This window comes from Bombina bombina, chromosome 9 (assembly GCF_027579735.1).
Source record: "Bombina bombina isolate aBomBom1 chromosome 9, aBomBom1.pri, whole genome shotgun sequence".
Classification (NCBI taxonomy): Eukaryota; Metazoa; Chordata; class Amphibia; order Anura; family Bombinatoridae; genus Bombina; species Bombina bombina.
Window position 1 is genome coordinate 187,261,483 of NC_069507.1, and position 17,253 is coordinate 187,278,735.

Genomic DNA, 17,253 nt, shown 5'->3' on the forward strand with positions numbered 1-17,253 from the left:
CTTTACCACCTCAAAGGAAACTAGGCCTAAGATAGCAGCTTGGTAACAACAGGTTAGGATTTAAGCAAAATGAGCCTCTTGCAAACCCTGTGACAGACTATGCAAACGTAACTTTACCAGGAGATTCCCTATAATGTATAGAGATGGCATTAATAAAGAGTTTTGTTTTTATACTTTATTTGTTAAGCTTAAAGGGACCGTATACACCTATTGTCATATAACTGCATGTGATAGACACTGCTATAAAGAAGAATATGCATAGATACTGATCTAAAGAAAACGTACTTAGAAGCTCCCAGTCTAGCACTGTTGATGATGTAGTCTGGGACACCCACTGAAAATAGCTGGGTAAACAAAAAGAGCAGACATTCTCCACCTCCCCCATTCCTTGCATATGAAAAGACAGATAGCATAAGCAGCAGCCTGCAGGAGTCTGTAAACACAAGTACACTTGTTTAGGAGTCTGAAAATCAGCACAATGTTCTTAAAAAATAAGCAAAACTATACAGTTTTATCAGATGGGCTATCTAGATGGATCATCTACAAAACGTTTATGCAAAGAAAAATCTAGTGTATAATGTCCCTTTGAACTGGAATATAATCTAGCCTCACTGGCTCATGATCATTTCTATTTTTAAGAATGTTTGAGTTTTATAATTATTGTTCCCAACACGAGGCTAAGCAGATTTTTAGGAAATGATTGAAAATGAATCAGTGTAAATGAGCTTCCTTCCCTACCCCAGAACTGTTAACAAATGGAAATGTTGGTTACCTTTTCATTTGCTATAGAGCATTCACATATAGAGGCCAGTTTACCAAATGTCTGTCGGACCCGATCCGACAGTGCGGATCAGGTGCGACAGACATCGCTGAACGCCCCCCCCCTGCAGACTTGCGGCCAATTGGCCGCCAGCAGGGATGTGTCAATCAACCCAATCGTACTCGATCGGGTTGAATTGTGGCGATTCCTGTCCACCTCATCAGAGCAGACGGACAGGGTTATGGAGCAGCGGTCTTTAGACCACTGCTTCATAACTTGTGTTTCTGGCGAGTCTGAAGACTCGCCAGAAACATGGGCCCACAAGCTCCATCCGGAGCTTGATAAATGGGCCTCATGGTATCATCTCATGTCTCTGAAATATTTTGAATGATGGTTTTGTTTCCTGTCTTTCTGCTTGTCCAGTTCAAACCCATGTTTTTATTCCTAGAAGTCAAGTATTTGAGTGCATTAGAACTTTGATGTATTCAAACCACTTTTCTTTTTTTAACAGCCATGCTCATAGACATATCACAAAACCAGTATACCCCAGTGCTAACAGTAGCACTTAAATGTGAACTCCAATGTCATATGAACTCTAACACCCCCCATATTACAATACCTTTTCTATATAATGAGCTACCAATATGGGAGAAAAGCCTAACACAAAATTATATTTCCCAATTTTAACTTCAATTACACCCAAAGTATTATACCAAGGCTACCCACCAGTCTTGTTGAAACATCATTAGGTGACATTTTTACCTACAATCCCACTATCCAAACCCATTAAACCACACAAGATTTTTGAGACCAACATTAAAAAAAGCTTCACATTATTAAATGTGATTAAGAATGATAGAATATATGGGTGATCTCACAATATAAATATAAATGAATACATTGTAACTCAGTATTTTTTTAGTTGTAAATAAAGTGCCGTTAACTGCAATACACTTTTCAGTCCAATATTCTGTAATAATGGGTTTAATTAGAATCCTTTGGAAAAACTTTTCTTTCGTATGATGATGATAGCCGCTAGGGCTTCATAACATGTGGGATATAAGTCCCGTCACTTGGAGGAGACTAAGAACCCACACAACAGTTTAAATCCCTCCCACCTCCCATCTCTCCTCAGTTTTGTTCTTAGCCTCCCAGGAGTAGGTTGAAAATAGTGGTGTTCCAGCTACTTGTTTAAGGATTTATATACGGGATCTCAGATCAATGTGAGACCCTTTATCCCTGGGAAAAGTGGTGGGTATATGGTGCGCAAATCTGCCCCTTGCAATACACACTAATCTGCTCCCATAAAGCAGATAAAAAAAGAACTGGTACAAAGAAAAAGAGAGGTGTGTGTATGCGCTAAACAGCTATGGGGATGATAAATATTCTATAAATATATAATAGTATATTTAAAGATATATATTATGAAGATATATATTATGAAATCACTTTGTGTGGCATAAAAATATATAGTGTAGGTGTTACAGAGTATACCTGAGCAACTGTTATAAATCAAATATCAAAGCAACTGAAATAAATCAAATATCAAAGCAATATGTATATCAAAATAAAATTTATTTATCTTATTAAAATAACATGGAAATATTGTCTACTGATAATATGATAATATGACCGGTCATATATAGTTACAAACACTATGCTAAATAAGTAAAATAAGCTAAAAATAGCTAAAAATAGCTGAATATTGGTGCAACTAGGTCTAAAAAGATATTGGGATGGTTGCCCTATATAAAAGAGTAAATCCACCTATGGAATCTTGGCTCATATGAGATTCAGTAACAGTGAAAGTTCCGTTTGGAAAGAGGTAGATATAAAACTTTCTACCTAGGGATGGAGTAATGTTATGGCTCCGTTATAGGAGTAAACAGGTGTTAAAACCCCGTATGGAGATATTGGTAGTTCCGTTATTAGCAGTTTCTGTGATAATAAGATGATACCTTCTTTTAGGAATAACCTCTGACAACCACGCTGCAGGGCCGCTACACCTCTATGCTGCCTACCTGCTCTTTTCTCGAGCTGAATCCTCCGTCAAGGTACGGCACAGGTGTCCGGCGCGGCTCACTACAGCTGGTGACGTCAGGAACGCTGGATGCGTGTCAAATGTAGGTCCGGTCTGGATGAGAAACTCTGCGCAGAGTATTAGAAGTGGATCAAGTAGTCCCAACGAATCCTTTGCAATCCTTGTAGATAATAATGTATTGTCACTTTGTGATTATTCATCTAGGTCCAGCAACGCGTTTCACCATATAACATGGCTTTATCAAGATGGTTTAAGCTGGTTCTGAGATCCTTTATAAATGTATAGTTCATCTGTGATTGGTCATGGTTTAATTGTTAAATTGTTGATTCCTTAAGGGCATTCCTTACTTAAGGTGGATTTGCTTAAAGGTGGATTTACTTAAGGTGGTTTATCTAGGTTCTTGTTTTGTATTATATAGAGCTATTTCCTTCTATCATTTAATGCAGTTTGTCTAGAAATACTCTTGTATTTATACAATTTCTTGTAATGTAAAAATATAAAATCTGTGTATTAAAAATTAATTCTTTTTACTCAATTAATATGTGTACACTCTTTCTAGATACATTCTATAAAACATATAAATGGAGTTAATATAATATAAACATAGTGGTGTTTATATGTACAATTGGTAATAGAATCCTAAAAATAATATACAAAGTTTTATATTACAAATATATGCATAATGCAGACTCGTCGTTTATGCATATATTATATAGATCATCTAAAATTGGGACTAATGTAATTAAAGCTTACATCAATATTTATTAGAACTTTTTCTGTTTCTATCAGTATTAGCATATGTGAGTTAAAAATTATACAACTTTATTGTTGTTAAACCGTTATTAACCCTAGATGTCAGTACTTAATAGTTGGTCTTATGAAATAAAAGGTCCCATAAATGTCTTTAATCTCAAAATGTCATATATGAGCCGTGACTATAAAAATAAGATAATCAATATAAAGAATCATAAAAAGAATCATTAAATCTATAGTAGGATATATATGGAAAGGTATTATGTTTTAATGTTCGAAATACAGTTCCATTAAGGCTACCGTTTGGCTAATGTACATGTGTATATAATGTTGGATTGGTGGGGAGTTATAAGATTAACAGTCTCGAATAAATGGATTTAAATCTAGCTCCGAATTTAGTCCTTGTGGGAATAATGTTTTTAATTCAAAAATAAGTTCTGCTTCTTTTCTAAGGAGTAATTGATCAAAATTCCCTCCTCTCCATGGTTTTGCGATCTTGCAAATACCCCAATACTTAAGGTCGTTGGTGTTGTTGTGGAGCCATAACATTACTCCATCCCTAGGTAGAAAGTTTTATATCTACCTCTTTCCAAACGGAACTTTCACTGTTACTGAATCTCATATGAGCCAAGATTCCATAGGTGGATTTACTCTTTTATATAGGGCAACCATCCCAATATCTTTTTAGACCTAGTTGCACCAATATTCAGCTATTTTTAGCTATTTTTAGCTTATTTTACTTATTTAGCATAGTGTTTGTAACTATATATGACCGGTCATATTATCATATTATCAGTAGACAATATTTCCATGTTATTTTAATAAGATAAATAAATTTTATTTTGATATACATATTGCTTTGATATTTGATTTATTTCAGTTGCTTTGATATTTGATTTATAACAGTTGCTCAGGTATACTCTGTAACACCTACACTATATATTTTTATGCCACACAAAGTGATTTCATAATATATATCTTCATAATATATATCTTTAAATATACTATTATATATTTATAGAATATTTATCATCCCCATAGCTGTTTAGCGCATACACACACCTCTCTTTTTCTTTGTACCAGTTCTTTTTTTATCTGCTTTATGGGAGCAGATTAGTGTGTATTGCAAGGGGCAGATTTGCGCACCATATACCCACCACTTTTCCTAGTACTTTTTTTTCCCATAAATTTGGTAGCTGCATCTCTCATCCACTATATACTAATTTATAGGAATATACAAAGTAGTGACATAATATGGAACTCTTTACAGTTAGGGACCAATTACTTTCTAACATGACATCTGAAATGGAAATAACAGATACAGTGGAAAATATAGATTTAGGAGAACTTATGTCCAAACTAGAAAATCTATTAGTTAAAGAATTAAAACAAAATATTGAATTAGTATTCTTAGAGAAATACATCACCAATAAATTAATACCAAGAGGGCTCAGACTTGAAAAGAAATGCACATTTGAATTAAATGAAGAGCACAATATTGAATGGTTTGACACCTTAGAAAAAGCCTCATTTGGCTTGATAGAAATACTCAAAAAATCAAGGACAGCCAGCCTAGTAGATTTCAAAACCAAAATAGAAACAATTAAAGATAAAATAACCAATTACCAAGAAAATGACATAGTCCTGAATAAACAAAAACAGATAATTGAAAATCTGAATAATACAAATAAAAATATAATGTCAGTCAAATGGCGTAAACTAAACAGAGATCAACAAGATTACCACCAGACCATCACTCCCCCTGACAACACAGAATATTTAGATTCTGACAATACAGAGCATACAGAATCTAACCCTGAAAATCATTCTATATCCAATACTCATAGAGAAATGAGACCTGTAAAAGAGAAGATGACACATAATGAGCACTATTATAGACCTAGACACACAGAGGGGTATAATGATTACACCACCCAGATGCATAGTCACAATAATTTTCACAACAAAGTTGTTTCACGAGGATATGAAGATTCAAACACTCAGCACCAACATATGAGGCCACATAGGAATGACAACACTTATATGTCACCAGCAAATAATAGGTACACACATGAGAAAAGAAATGTTCACTTTGAAAATAAAAACCAAGATTATAGATATAATGCTTTCACTTCACCAAGACACCATAGATGGATGGATGAAAGGGAAAATGTTCACCTAGAAAATTGTGACCAAGACTATAGATCAAATAGGTATATTCACCAAAAAGAGGATATTTATCAATCTAGACCACATAGCAACAATGGAACAAATAATGAATACCATAACTTTAGAAAATCTATACCATTCCACACACCATATCACAGAAACTACACTGGGGATCACTACAGAAATGATCAGGAACCTTATTACACAAAACAAGGAGGATTCAATAAAGGAAATAAACCCAGTCACCTCAAGAAAAGAGAATGGTCAATTCCTATAAGAAATAGATTTCAGACAATAGCACCACAACAAGACAATACTGAAAACACCAACACTGACGGGGTATCTAATAGACCTAGTACCTCTGGGGATTTGTTAGGGGTAAGTGCCCCATTAGATCAGAGAAAAACAAGAACAAAAAGAAACATAGAGGAACTAGGGGAAACGGAAGTAGAAAGAAACGTACAGTCCAAGAAGAAATCGAAATAGAGAAAGTAGGCATATTCAATCTCAGCAAAAAAACACTTACAGAAGTTGAAACTAAAGTATTAAAACTAGGACTTACATTTGCACCTACTGTCAAAATGAATAAGTTTGAAACTCACATACATATCAAACAATTTGTGAGACAATTAACCCTGAAAAGACATTTTATAAAAAACCCTATAGAAAAACAAATTAGACAAACAGCAGAGGTATCGAGTAAAATTACACATACCCAATTGAAACCTAAATCCAAATTTTACCCCTACCACAGTAAAGGGAGTAATATCGAAGTTTTTGAAAGATCAATTCTATCTGAAATAGATAAACTAAATACAGAAGATAAAAATAGTGTTAAATATAATATGACTAAGAAAGAAAGGGAGGTCTTAACACAACTACAAAAAGATAAAAACATCACAATTAAACCGGCGGATAAGGGTGGGGGTTTAGTTATCATGGATACTGAAAATTATATTGGAGAAGCTAACCGTTTATTGAACGATAAAGACACTTACAAAAAACTTAAACTAAATCCCATGAATAAAATCAATACCAAACTATTAGTTCTTCTAAATAAGGCCAAAGAAAATAATGTAATCAGTACGAAAGAATTTAACTTTATTTATCAGAAACACCCCAAAATGGCCATGTTCTATTTCTTACCCAAGATTCATAAAAATTTAGTTAACCCACCAGGACGCCCCATAATCTCAGGCATTTCATCTATCTGTTCCAACCTTTCTTTATATGTGGACACACAACTGCAAAGTTATGTTCAAAAATTGCCATCATATCTTAAAGACACCACAGATGTCCTAAATCTATTACAAAATTTGAATTGGCAAGATGATTACATTTTGGCAACCAGCGACGTAAGTTCGCTGTACACCAGTATCAAACACGATAAGGGCATTGCAGCCATAGATTGGTTCCTAAAAAGCGAGAACAGCTTTCAATTGAAACATAAACAATTTATATTAACATGTATTGAATTTATACTGGAAAACAATGTTTTCGCTTTTAATGATGATATATATCTCCAAACACAAGGTACAGCAATGGGCACGAGGTTTGCTCCCAGCTATGCTAACTTGTTTATGGGTAAATGGGAACACCACTTTACCCAAGAGCATGAGTTGGGAGCAAACCTCGTGCTGTTCAAAAGATATATCGACGATATTTTAATAGTATGGAAGGGGAGTGAGGAGAGCCTGATAACCTTCTTTCAAGATATGAATCATAATGATCTAAACTTGAAATTCACTTACACAATAAGTAGTCAACAAATAACGTTTTTAGATTTGGACATCTTTATAGAACACGGAGAACTAACAACTAAAAATCATTTCAAAACAACGGATGCCAATAACTATATCCCCACACATAGTTGTCACTTGAAAAGGTGGATAGACAACATCCCTAAGGGTCAATTCCTTAGAATTAGACGCAATTGCTCCAAACTTTCTGATTATGATACACAGGTTAAGATCCTAGAGGACAGATTCTTAGAAAAAGGATATGATCAACATATTCTGAAAGATGAAATTAATAAAGTGAGAAATATGGACAGACAAAATATACTCTCAAAAAAGCCAAAAGCTGATAACCAGACCAATGAAATCTTAAAAGTACCATTAATAACTAATTATAATTACCATCATAAACATCTAACTAGAATTTTAAACAAACACTGGCATCTGATTAAATCTGATCCAATTTTGGGAAACAGTATCTCCGATCACCCTAGTATTGTGTACAGGAAAGCAAATAACATTAAAAATATCCTTGCACCTAGTGATTTTAAGAAAGTAAACCATAAAGCAAAAGAGAAAGATTTGACGGGAAGAAAATTAAGGGGATATTATCCCTGCTATAGCTGTAAAGCTTGCCAACATAGCACAAAATGTAAAGATTACAAATCCTTCAATACAGGCAAGATATACAATATCAAAGAGACCATTAGATGCAGTGATAAGGGCATCATATACCTTATTCAGTGCACATGTGGCAAACAATATTTGGGAGAGACCTCCAGAGTTTTATGCACAAGAATTAGGGAACACCTCAATCTTATAAAAAAAGGTGACCAAGAAACTAGGCTGTATGAACACTTCAGGACAGTACACCACAACAACACCAACGACCTTAAGTATTGGGGTATTTGCAAGATCGCAAAACCATGGAGAGGAGGGAATTTTGATCAATTACTCCTTAAAAAAGAAGCAGAACTTATTTTTGAATTAAAAACATTATTCCCACAAGGACTAAATTCGGAGCTAGATTTAAATCCATTTATTCTAGACTGTTAATCTTATAACTCCCCACCAATCCAACATTATATACACATGTACATTAGCCAAACGGTAGCCTTAATGGAACTGTATTTCGAACATTAAAACATAATACCTTTCCATATATATCCCACTATAGATTTAATGATTCTTTTTATGATTCTTTATATTGATTATCTTATTTTTATAGTCACGGCTCATATATGACATTTTAGTAAATATAATTGGGATCCACAATAATTATATAAAATACACAGTCATATAATATCTAAAAACTTCTGAAACAAATAGGTCATACACATTTTTGAGATTAAAGACATTTATGGGACCTTTTATTTCATAAGACCAACTATTAAGTACTGACATCTAGGGTTAATAACGGTTTAACAACAATAAAGTTGTATAATTTTTAACTCACATATGCTAATACTGATAGAAACAGAAAAAGTTCTAATAAATATAGATGTAAGCTTTAATTACATTAGTCCCAATTTTAGATGATCTATATAATATATGCAGAAAATTGTATATATACAAGAGTATTTCTAGACAAACTGCATTAAATGATAGAAGGAAATAGCTCTATATAATACAAAACAAGAACCTAGATAAACCACCTTAAGTAAATCCACCTTTAAGCAAATCCACCTTAAGTAAGGAATGCCCTTAAGGAATCAACAATTTAACAATTAAACCATGACCAATCACAGATGAACTATACATTTATAAAGGATCTCAGAACCAGCTTAAACCATCTTGATAAAGCCATGTTATATGGTGAAACGCGTTGATGGACCTAGATGAATAATCACAAAGTGACAATACATTATTATCTACAAGGATTGCAAAGGATTCGTTGGGACTACTTGATCCACTTCTAATACTCTGCGCAGAGTTTCTCATCCAGACCGGACCTACATTTGACACGCATCCAGCGTTCCTGACGTCACCAGCTGTAGTGAGCCGCGCCGGACACCTGTGCCGTACCTTGACGGAGGATTCAGCTCGAGAAAAGAGCAGGTAGGCAGCATAGAGGTGTAGCGGCCCTGCAGCGTGGTTGTCAGAGGTTATTCCTAAAAGAAGGTATCATCTTATTATCACAGAAACTGCTAATAACGGAACTACCAATATCTCCATACGGGGTTTTAACACCTGTTTACTCCTATAACGGAGCCATAACATTACTCCATCCCTAGGTAGAAAGTTTTATATCTACCTCTTTCCAAACGGAACTTTCACTGTTACTGAATCTCATATGAGCCAAGATTCCATAGGTGGATTTACTCTTTTATATAGGGCAACCATCCCAATATCTTTTAAGACCTAGTTGCACCAATATTCAGCTATTTTTAGCTATTTTTAGCTTATTTTACTTATTTAGCATAGTGTTTGTAACTATATATGACTGGTCATATTATCATATTATCAGTAGACAATATTTCCATGTTATTTTAATAAGATAAATAAATTTTATTTTGATATACATATTGCTTTGATATTTGATTTATTTCAGTTGCTTTGATATTTGATTTATAACAGTTGCTCAGGTATACTCTGTAACACCTACACTATATATTTTTATGCCACACAAAGTGATTTCATAATATATATCTTCATAATATATATCTTTAAATATACTATTATATATTTATAGAATATTTATCATCCCCATAGCTGTTTAGCGCATACACACACCTCTCTTTTTCTTTGTACCCTTTATCCCTGGGACATATCTTTCACAAAGAAGACAAAAGTGTTTTCCAACAAGCTGAATGATTCAGGGACATAGGAATACCCTGTTATGTGCGCAGTATCTCCCTAGGGATTTCGGTTATAACTACCCTCAGGCTATTGCTCCAGGCCTCTTCAATGACTATTCCATCTGTCCATTTCCCTAAAAATCCTGCAATGTGTTCTAGATTTAGGGGATATTGGAGTAATTATCCCAGTACCTGGGTCTCAACAGGGTCAGGGGTTTTACTCAAATCTGTTCATTGTTTCAAAGAAGGAAGGGACCCATTTTAGACTTGAAACCTCTGAACATGTTTTTCAGGGCTTCCACTTTAAAGATGGAAACAATTTGCACAATCTTACCTTTAATCCAACAGGGCCAATACATGTCTACTATAGACCTCAAATATGCATACCTACTCATTCCTATACACAAAGATCACAACCAATTACTTAGGTTTGCATTCCTAGACAAACACTGTCAATTTGTCACCCTTCCATGCATTTCCACAAAGGTGATAGGAGCACTGTTGGCAGTTATCAGCACTCAGGAGATCTCAATTGCCCCTCATCTGGATGATATCTTAGTGCAGGCTCCTACCCTGCCTCTAGCTATTACCCATGCTCAAAGACTCCTATCCTTTCCCCAAGACCACGCTTGGAGAATCAATATTCCAAAGAGCTCTTTATCTCAAGCTACAAAGGTGTTCTTTGTAGGAGTCATCATAGATTCACTGCTTATGTATCTATTCCTGATGGAATCACGCAGACTAAAGTGTCAGAAGGAGTGTCTGTCCCTACAATGTGCTTCATTTCCATCAGTAGCTAAATGCATTGAGGTAGTGGGTCTTATGATTGCGACTTCAAATGCAGTCCCCTTTGCCCGCCTCCACTTGCGACCCCTCGACTATCTATGCTCAATCAGTGGTCAAAGAATTATCTGCTATTGGAACAGAAAATTGCTCTGGATTTTTCCATCAGACAATCTCTCTCAAATATGCATATCTACTCATTCCTATACACAAAGATCACAACCAATTACTTAGGTTTGCATTCCTAGACAAACACTGTCAATTTGTTACCCTTCCATGCATTTCTACAAAGGTGATAGGAGCACTGTTGGCAGTTATCAGCGCTCAGGGGATTTCAAATGCCCCTTATCTGGATAAAATATTAGTGCAGGCTCCTACCATGCCTCTAGCTATTACCCATACTCAAAGACTCCTATCCTTTCCCTAAGACCAGGATTGGAGAATTAATATTCCAAAGAGCTCTTTATCTCAATCTACAAAGGTGTTCTTTGTAGGAGTCATCTTAGATTCACTGCTTATATATCTATTCCTGATGGAATCACGCAGACTAAAGTGTCAGAAGGAGTGTCTGTCCCTACAACGTGCTTCATTTCCATCAGTAGCTAAATGCATGGAGGTAGTGGGTCTTATGATTGCGGCTTCGGATGCAGTTCCCTTTGCCCGCCTCCACTTGCGACCCCTCGACTATCAATGCTCAATCAATGGTCAAATAATTACTCTATTATGTCCTGTTAAGCTCTTTTGCAGAACTTGTGCAAAGTGTTTAAAACTTTATAGAAACTAAACCATTACTTTTATATTTCCAACACTTAAACAACTAATATAATTATAAAAATACATTTATATATTATTATAAGGCTAGTTTTTAACACATCGTTATGTCTATAGCATGTATTTCTTTAATATCACAATTTCATAATCCAAAAAACAAATGTACATAATTAAAACAAAATAGTGAATTAGGGGGTTATACCCATATTGAAGGGTTTGTAGGTTGATAAATGCCATTTAATAGTATGTATTCATGCTAATAGGTGTAATAGTTTTGTGCTCCAAAGCCATAGAGATATGTGTGTATGTATGTCTAAGAGATTTGAACAGGGTCATTGCGGGTACATTAGGCATATTTATATGTTGGGTTATGGATTTGGCTAATATTTAATAGTGTAAAAGTTCTTATTATTAATGTTTTAACTCTAATTGATTATGAAGATATTATTTCTATATGTTTGGTGTCACTGCTTCAGTATGGCAGATGTAATGTAAATAGTTTTTACAACCAAAATGGCAACTCCGATTCACGTTATTAATTTATTTGGAATCCTCAACTCCTAGACAATCCTTACAAGATGCAAGTAGCAATCAGGCATATATCATTTTAATGTTGGATGTTCTGCAGTTATTCAATACCTTCCCAGAACACACCAATTAGAAACCAGTATGAAAATCTTGCCATACAGTACTCTTTCCTCCTATAGAGGTATACACTGGGTCCGTTGTCAGAGGTTTCCTCAGCTAAATAGTGCAAAACACTGGCTTTACTCCTCCAGTGACGGATGACTATGGAAGCTCAGTGTGGACAAAAGTTACATTTGAAAACTTCATGGGATACTGCGCAATAAGTAGAAATGTTTTGTGCCTGGTATATCAAATCCTTTTAGCTGTGGAATTCAATCATTGAAAAATGCCCTTGTAAATATGAAATTAAGTACTGAAAATTTGGATTGTGATCAGGAAAACACGACTGGCACATGTTAAGTACAAGGTCATTTTTCACTGAAGGGATAATGATAAAAGTGCTTCCAATAAACTATTAAAATGGCTGATTGTGAATGTGTTGACATTGAAAAGGGCTCATCTTTAACCATTAACATGCTGTATTACCACTGTAAATGAAGGAACAGAGAAGCGCCTGCACCCATGTTGTCTCTGAGTACTCCTCCACACCAGAAGACTTTTATTATTCCTTCTTTGAGAAATATTCTGTATTAGCTAACTTAAACGCTTAATGACCAGTGACATACCCTGGGGATTGCGATTTTGATAGCGATGTCTCGCCGCCGGAAGGGAGGTTATGATAATGCGTTCCTGTCGATTGCGACGATACCCGTGCTACTTTGACCTGTAAAACCTTTAACGACCAGTGACGTAAAGGGTACGTCATGGTCGTTAAGGGGTTTAATTATAGATATACTTAAAATTATAAATCATGTCTCTCTCTTCCAAACTGTGTAAGTCTCCTTGCTCTATTAAACGGACACTAAATTCAGAATTAAAATTACATGATTTAGATAAAGCACACAATTTAAAAAAACTAAACAAATACAGCATGCAATTTTAAGCAACTTTCTAATTTACTCCTATTATCAATTTTTCTTCATTCTCTTGGTATCTTTATTTGAAAAAGCAGGAATGTAAGCATAGGAGCCGGCCCATCTTTGGTTTAGCACCTGGGTAGCACTTGCTGATTGGTGGCTAAATGTACCCACCAATTAGCAAACCCTACCCAGGGTGCTGAACTACAAATGGCTCGTAAGCTTACATTCCTGCTTTTTAAAAGAAAAGAAAAATCTATTGTATTGTCTTTTTATTGTGTTCGTCACTAATTCAATTCTACTGTATATAGGAGTCCTTTAACTAAACATTGTTCTTATTTTATTTTTTTTGGTTTGTTTTAGGCCTGCACCACAACATCCTCCACTGCATCGACCCATCAGCTCTACGCATTACAAATAAGAAAAAGAAACCGATTGCCTTGTGTGACGTTTGCACTATGTTTACCATGAGTGGAAATTTGTTTACTTTGCCAGCATATTTTTAAATCTTAAAATGTAAAAAACAAAACAAAAAAAAACATATTTTTGAATGGCTGAGCTGTTGCATTTGGTGCTACGATGTGCCGCGGTGCTCGTTATGATTGCTCAGGTACTTGTAAATTATTAATTTATGTTACGTATTTAGTACAGTGCGGTGCATTGTGTTTGATATATTTAACCAAAGAGAAGTTTCCATGAAAGGGAAATATTTTTTATATTGTTTAGTACACTTGAACTGAGTGACTGCAAAATCCATATTGTTGTCATCATTTTTAGAAATGTTAAACTTATCAATAGGCACATAAATAAACTGTTACAGCTATATATGAAGTTAGCAGCCTCATTCCATTTATTGTGAAATGTGTCCTCCAAAGTATTTAGTCTATAATGTATTTGGTAAACTATCCTATTAATTTATATAAACGTGAATAGCAAATGCACAATGTTATTGGGTGCTATTTAATACACTCTATATTCATGCACTGTACAATCACATTTCAGAAATTACAGAATTGCACATGTTCCTGCTTCTTTATGCCACCATGCACTGCTGCACCTTACAAATAAATGTAGCCATGCACAAATAGTATATACAGATGCTTTATTACCAATTAGAAGATATTTATTTCAATTTTTTTTTATATTTTGTCCAAATGCCATCCCGGACAGGAAGGCTTAGTCATTTTTGGGAGGAGTTATGGTGAGCAGGGGAGGACCTATGCATTCAGTAGGCTGAGCGTGGGTGGGATTTGTTGTTTTAAGGGCGGGGTTGTGTACTAGAGAGGTCTCATGTTTCTCTTTAGACACTGTGACATTTACAATTCAGGGATAGCTGCAGGGGGAATAACAGGGCAGAGCAAAATGCAGGACAGTTGGGTTATATCCCTTTGAACAGCTATATTGAACCTTTTAAAATGAAGTACACACTGGAACTATTTACACTTCCAGAACATCTTCCAACAGTCCCATATTAGCAGGAGAGTCCTGGCTGTCGCTGCTGCTGTTCCTTACAAATGTTCAAGTTTTACAAAGGGAAAACAAGGAACTCTTAGCCTAGATTACCTCAACCACACTATAAACCTGTCTGACCACTCATATGTCATGCTCCAATCCCACTTACAGACCATCCTGCCCCACCCCAGCCTGTCCTGACTACACACCTGGGTCACAAGACTCTATCCTCAGGCTACCCTGACTCTGCCCAAAACCTGCTGGTCTCAGACACTAGCCAGGAACATTTTATGAGGTTTGTTACAGGGCTGTGAACACATTTTCTTGAATGTTGTTAATGGAAACAAAAATAAATACAATTCATTCCAAAGAAGCAATTGTGTGGCGTTTCCAGTGATAAAAACTTACATATATACAAAAAAGTGAATACATCTGTGAATCTGTGCATAGGATTCATCAAAGGGACTCTTATCATGTTTATTATTTTCTAATGTACCCAAGTAGTCTTTGATACCATTTATAAAATCAATTATGAATTATATTTCCATGTTATGCATTACATACAGTTCAAGTTTAAAAATAGTTTTCTTGTTTTTAATAACAAAATCAAGAACAGCTGTACAATAGTTTTCAATAGTTTAATATCGTTTCTTTCCCTTTCCCTCGATGATCCTGCGGTTCAGGCAGTATTTATTGATTGTTTTATACATGGTTTTATTTTTTAACAAAGATACAAAACAATATCAATATTTGTCAAATAATTTCAACTTTTCTTTTATTGGTATCAAACTGTGAATTGTTAAATATGGGTTTGTGACATCAAAAAAAAAAAAAATAGCTGTGCAATACTTGTAGTGCTTCATTTATTTATATTTATGCAGCTGTCATATTGAGGCTAAGCAACATTAATTTTACATATCTAGCAGTCTTACCACAAACATACAAATTAGAGCTTTTTATTGGTTGGCCATGGGGGTATTTTGGAAGCAGGATATAGTGGGGTACTAAATTCTGAGAGGTAGTTACTATTGCATGGTTTTCTAGTGAGGGTGTATGACCGCTCTATTTAATAGTTGTCTCTATTTCTAAGAAATATGGGGGGGGCATAATCTGCAGTTGTTGGATTAGAGGGAGTGGGTGCAAGGGCAGTAGAATTTCCAGTGTGCTAAAAAATCTAAAAGTTGAAGTTCACTGCCTGACCAAACAATAAATACATCATCCATGTATCTGCTATAGGTTACCAGGTATTGCGTCCAGCTATTTTGGCTAAAAACAAAAATATTTTACCAATCGGCTATGAACCAATTACCATAGCTGGGTGTAAATCAGTGTCCATCGCAGTTCCACTAATTTGTAGGAAATATTGATTGTCAAACCAAAAGATTTTCCAGTGCAGCACAAAAACTAAATAAACTACTGTTCCTGGCATCTATGTATGTAACAATAACTGTCTTCCAAGCCATTCACTATTAGAGAGAGAGAGATGCAGTGAATTATGACCAATGCATATTGAAGGACTGCTCTCTGATTGGTGAAAACATTAATTTCAAACTCCATAGTGCATTCTGGGTTGTTGTTGTTTTTAAGCAATTCCTTAAATAGAAGAAATGGTCATAATATAGAGAATAATTAAGCATTTTTCTCATCAGCACTGTAATGTAGGGTAATTGCAAGATACAAGCAAACTCATCAAGGCATCTTGACAGTATAGTTTATACCAAAACCATTTATGTAAAAAAAGGTGCTTTTTTCATTAACAAAACATATTATGGAAATGTTCTCAGCTGATTAACTGTTATGCATTCAGCACAATGCAGATATTAAAGCTCTTCATTTCATATATCAGCTTTTATGAACTGTAAAATGAGTAATGTTTCTGCTGCAATTTTACTAATATTTGTTTACATATGTTACATAACAGTTTTTTTGTTTTTGTTTGCACGTTTTCTAATGGGATATTTTCATTATATGTCTATTCTCTCTGTTACATGTGAACACACTACAGTGATACATCTTCAGAAAAACTCCTGTCTTATGAATGAATAATGTAACCAATAAACCATGAATATGAACGTTGTATTTGTGTCATTTGTACTTCAATAAAGCTGTTCTGGTTAGAAAAAAAAATATTAAAGGGATCCAGTGATAAAAAAGTTCTAATATGTTAGAGCAGTTTATAATTGGACTATTGCTTGTAAATAACTGTGTTTAACCCCTGCAAAAGGGTTAAACAAAATTCAGATCCAGAGCAGAAATACACTACTATGAGCTTGTATTTAAAGGGACACTAAATCGTTCATGATTCAGATAGAGCAAGCAATTTTAAGCAACTTTCTAATTTACTCCTATTATCAATTTTTCTTCGTTCTCTTGCTATCTTTATTTAAAAAGCAGGAATGTGATGCATAGGAGCTGGCCCATTTTTGGTTGAGAACTTGGGTTATGC

At 34.8% G+C, this 17,253-nt stretch overlaps 1 protein-coding gene across 1 annotated transcript in view; it reads left to right on the forward strand.

Moving 5' to 3' along the window:
- Window positions 1–16,879, forward strand: part of ADAM12 (ADAM metallopeptidase domain 12) — a 510,388-nt gene extending 493,509 nt beyond the window's left edge. Inside the window, exon 20 of the mRNA XM_053692967.1 lies at window positions 13,719–16,879. Within this exon, the coding sequence (XP_053548942.1) occupies window positions 13,719–13,776 (58 nt within the window). The 3' untranslated portion in view covers window positions 13,777–16,879. The remainder of the gene's footprint in view (window positions 1–13,718) is intronic.
- Window positions 16,880–17,253: the final 374 nt, after the last annotated feature.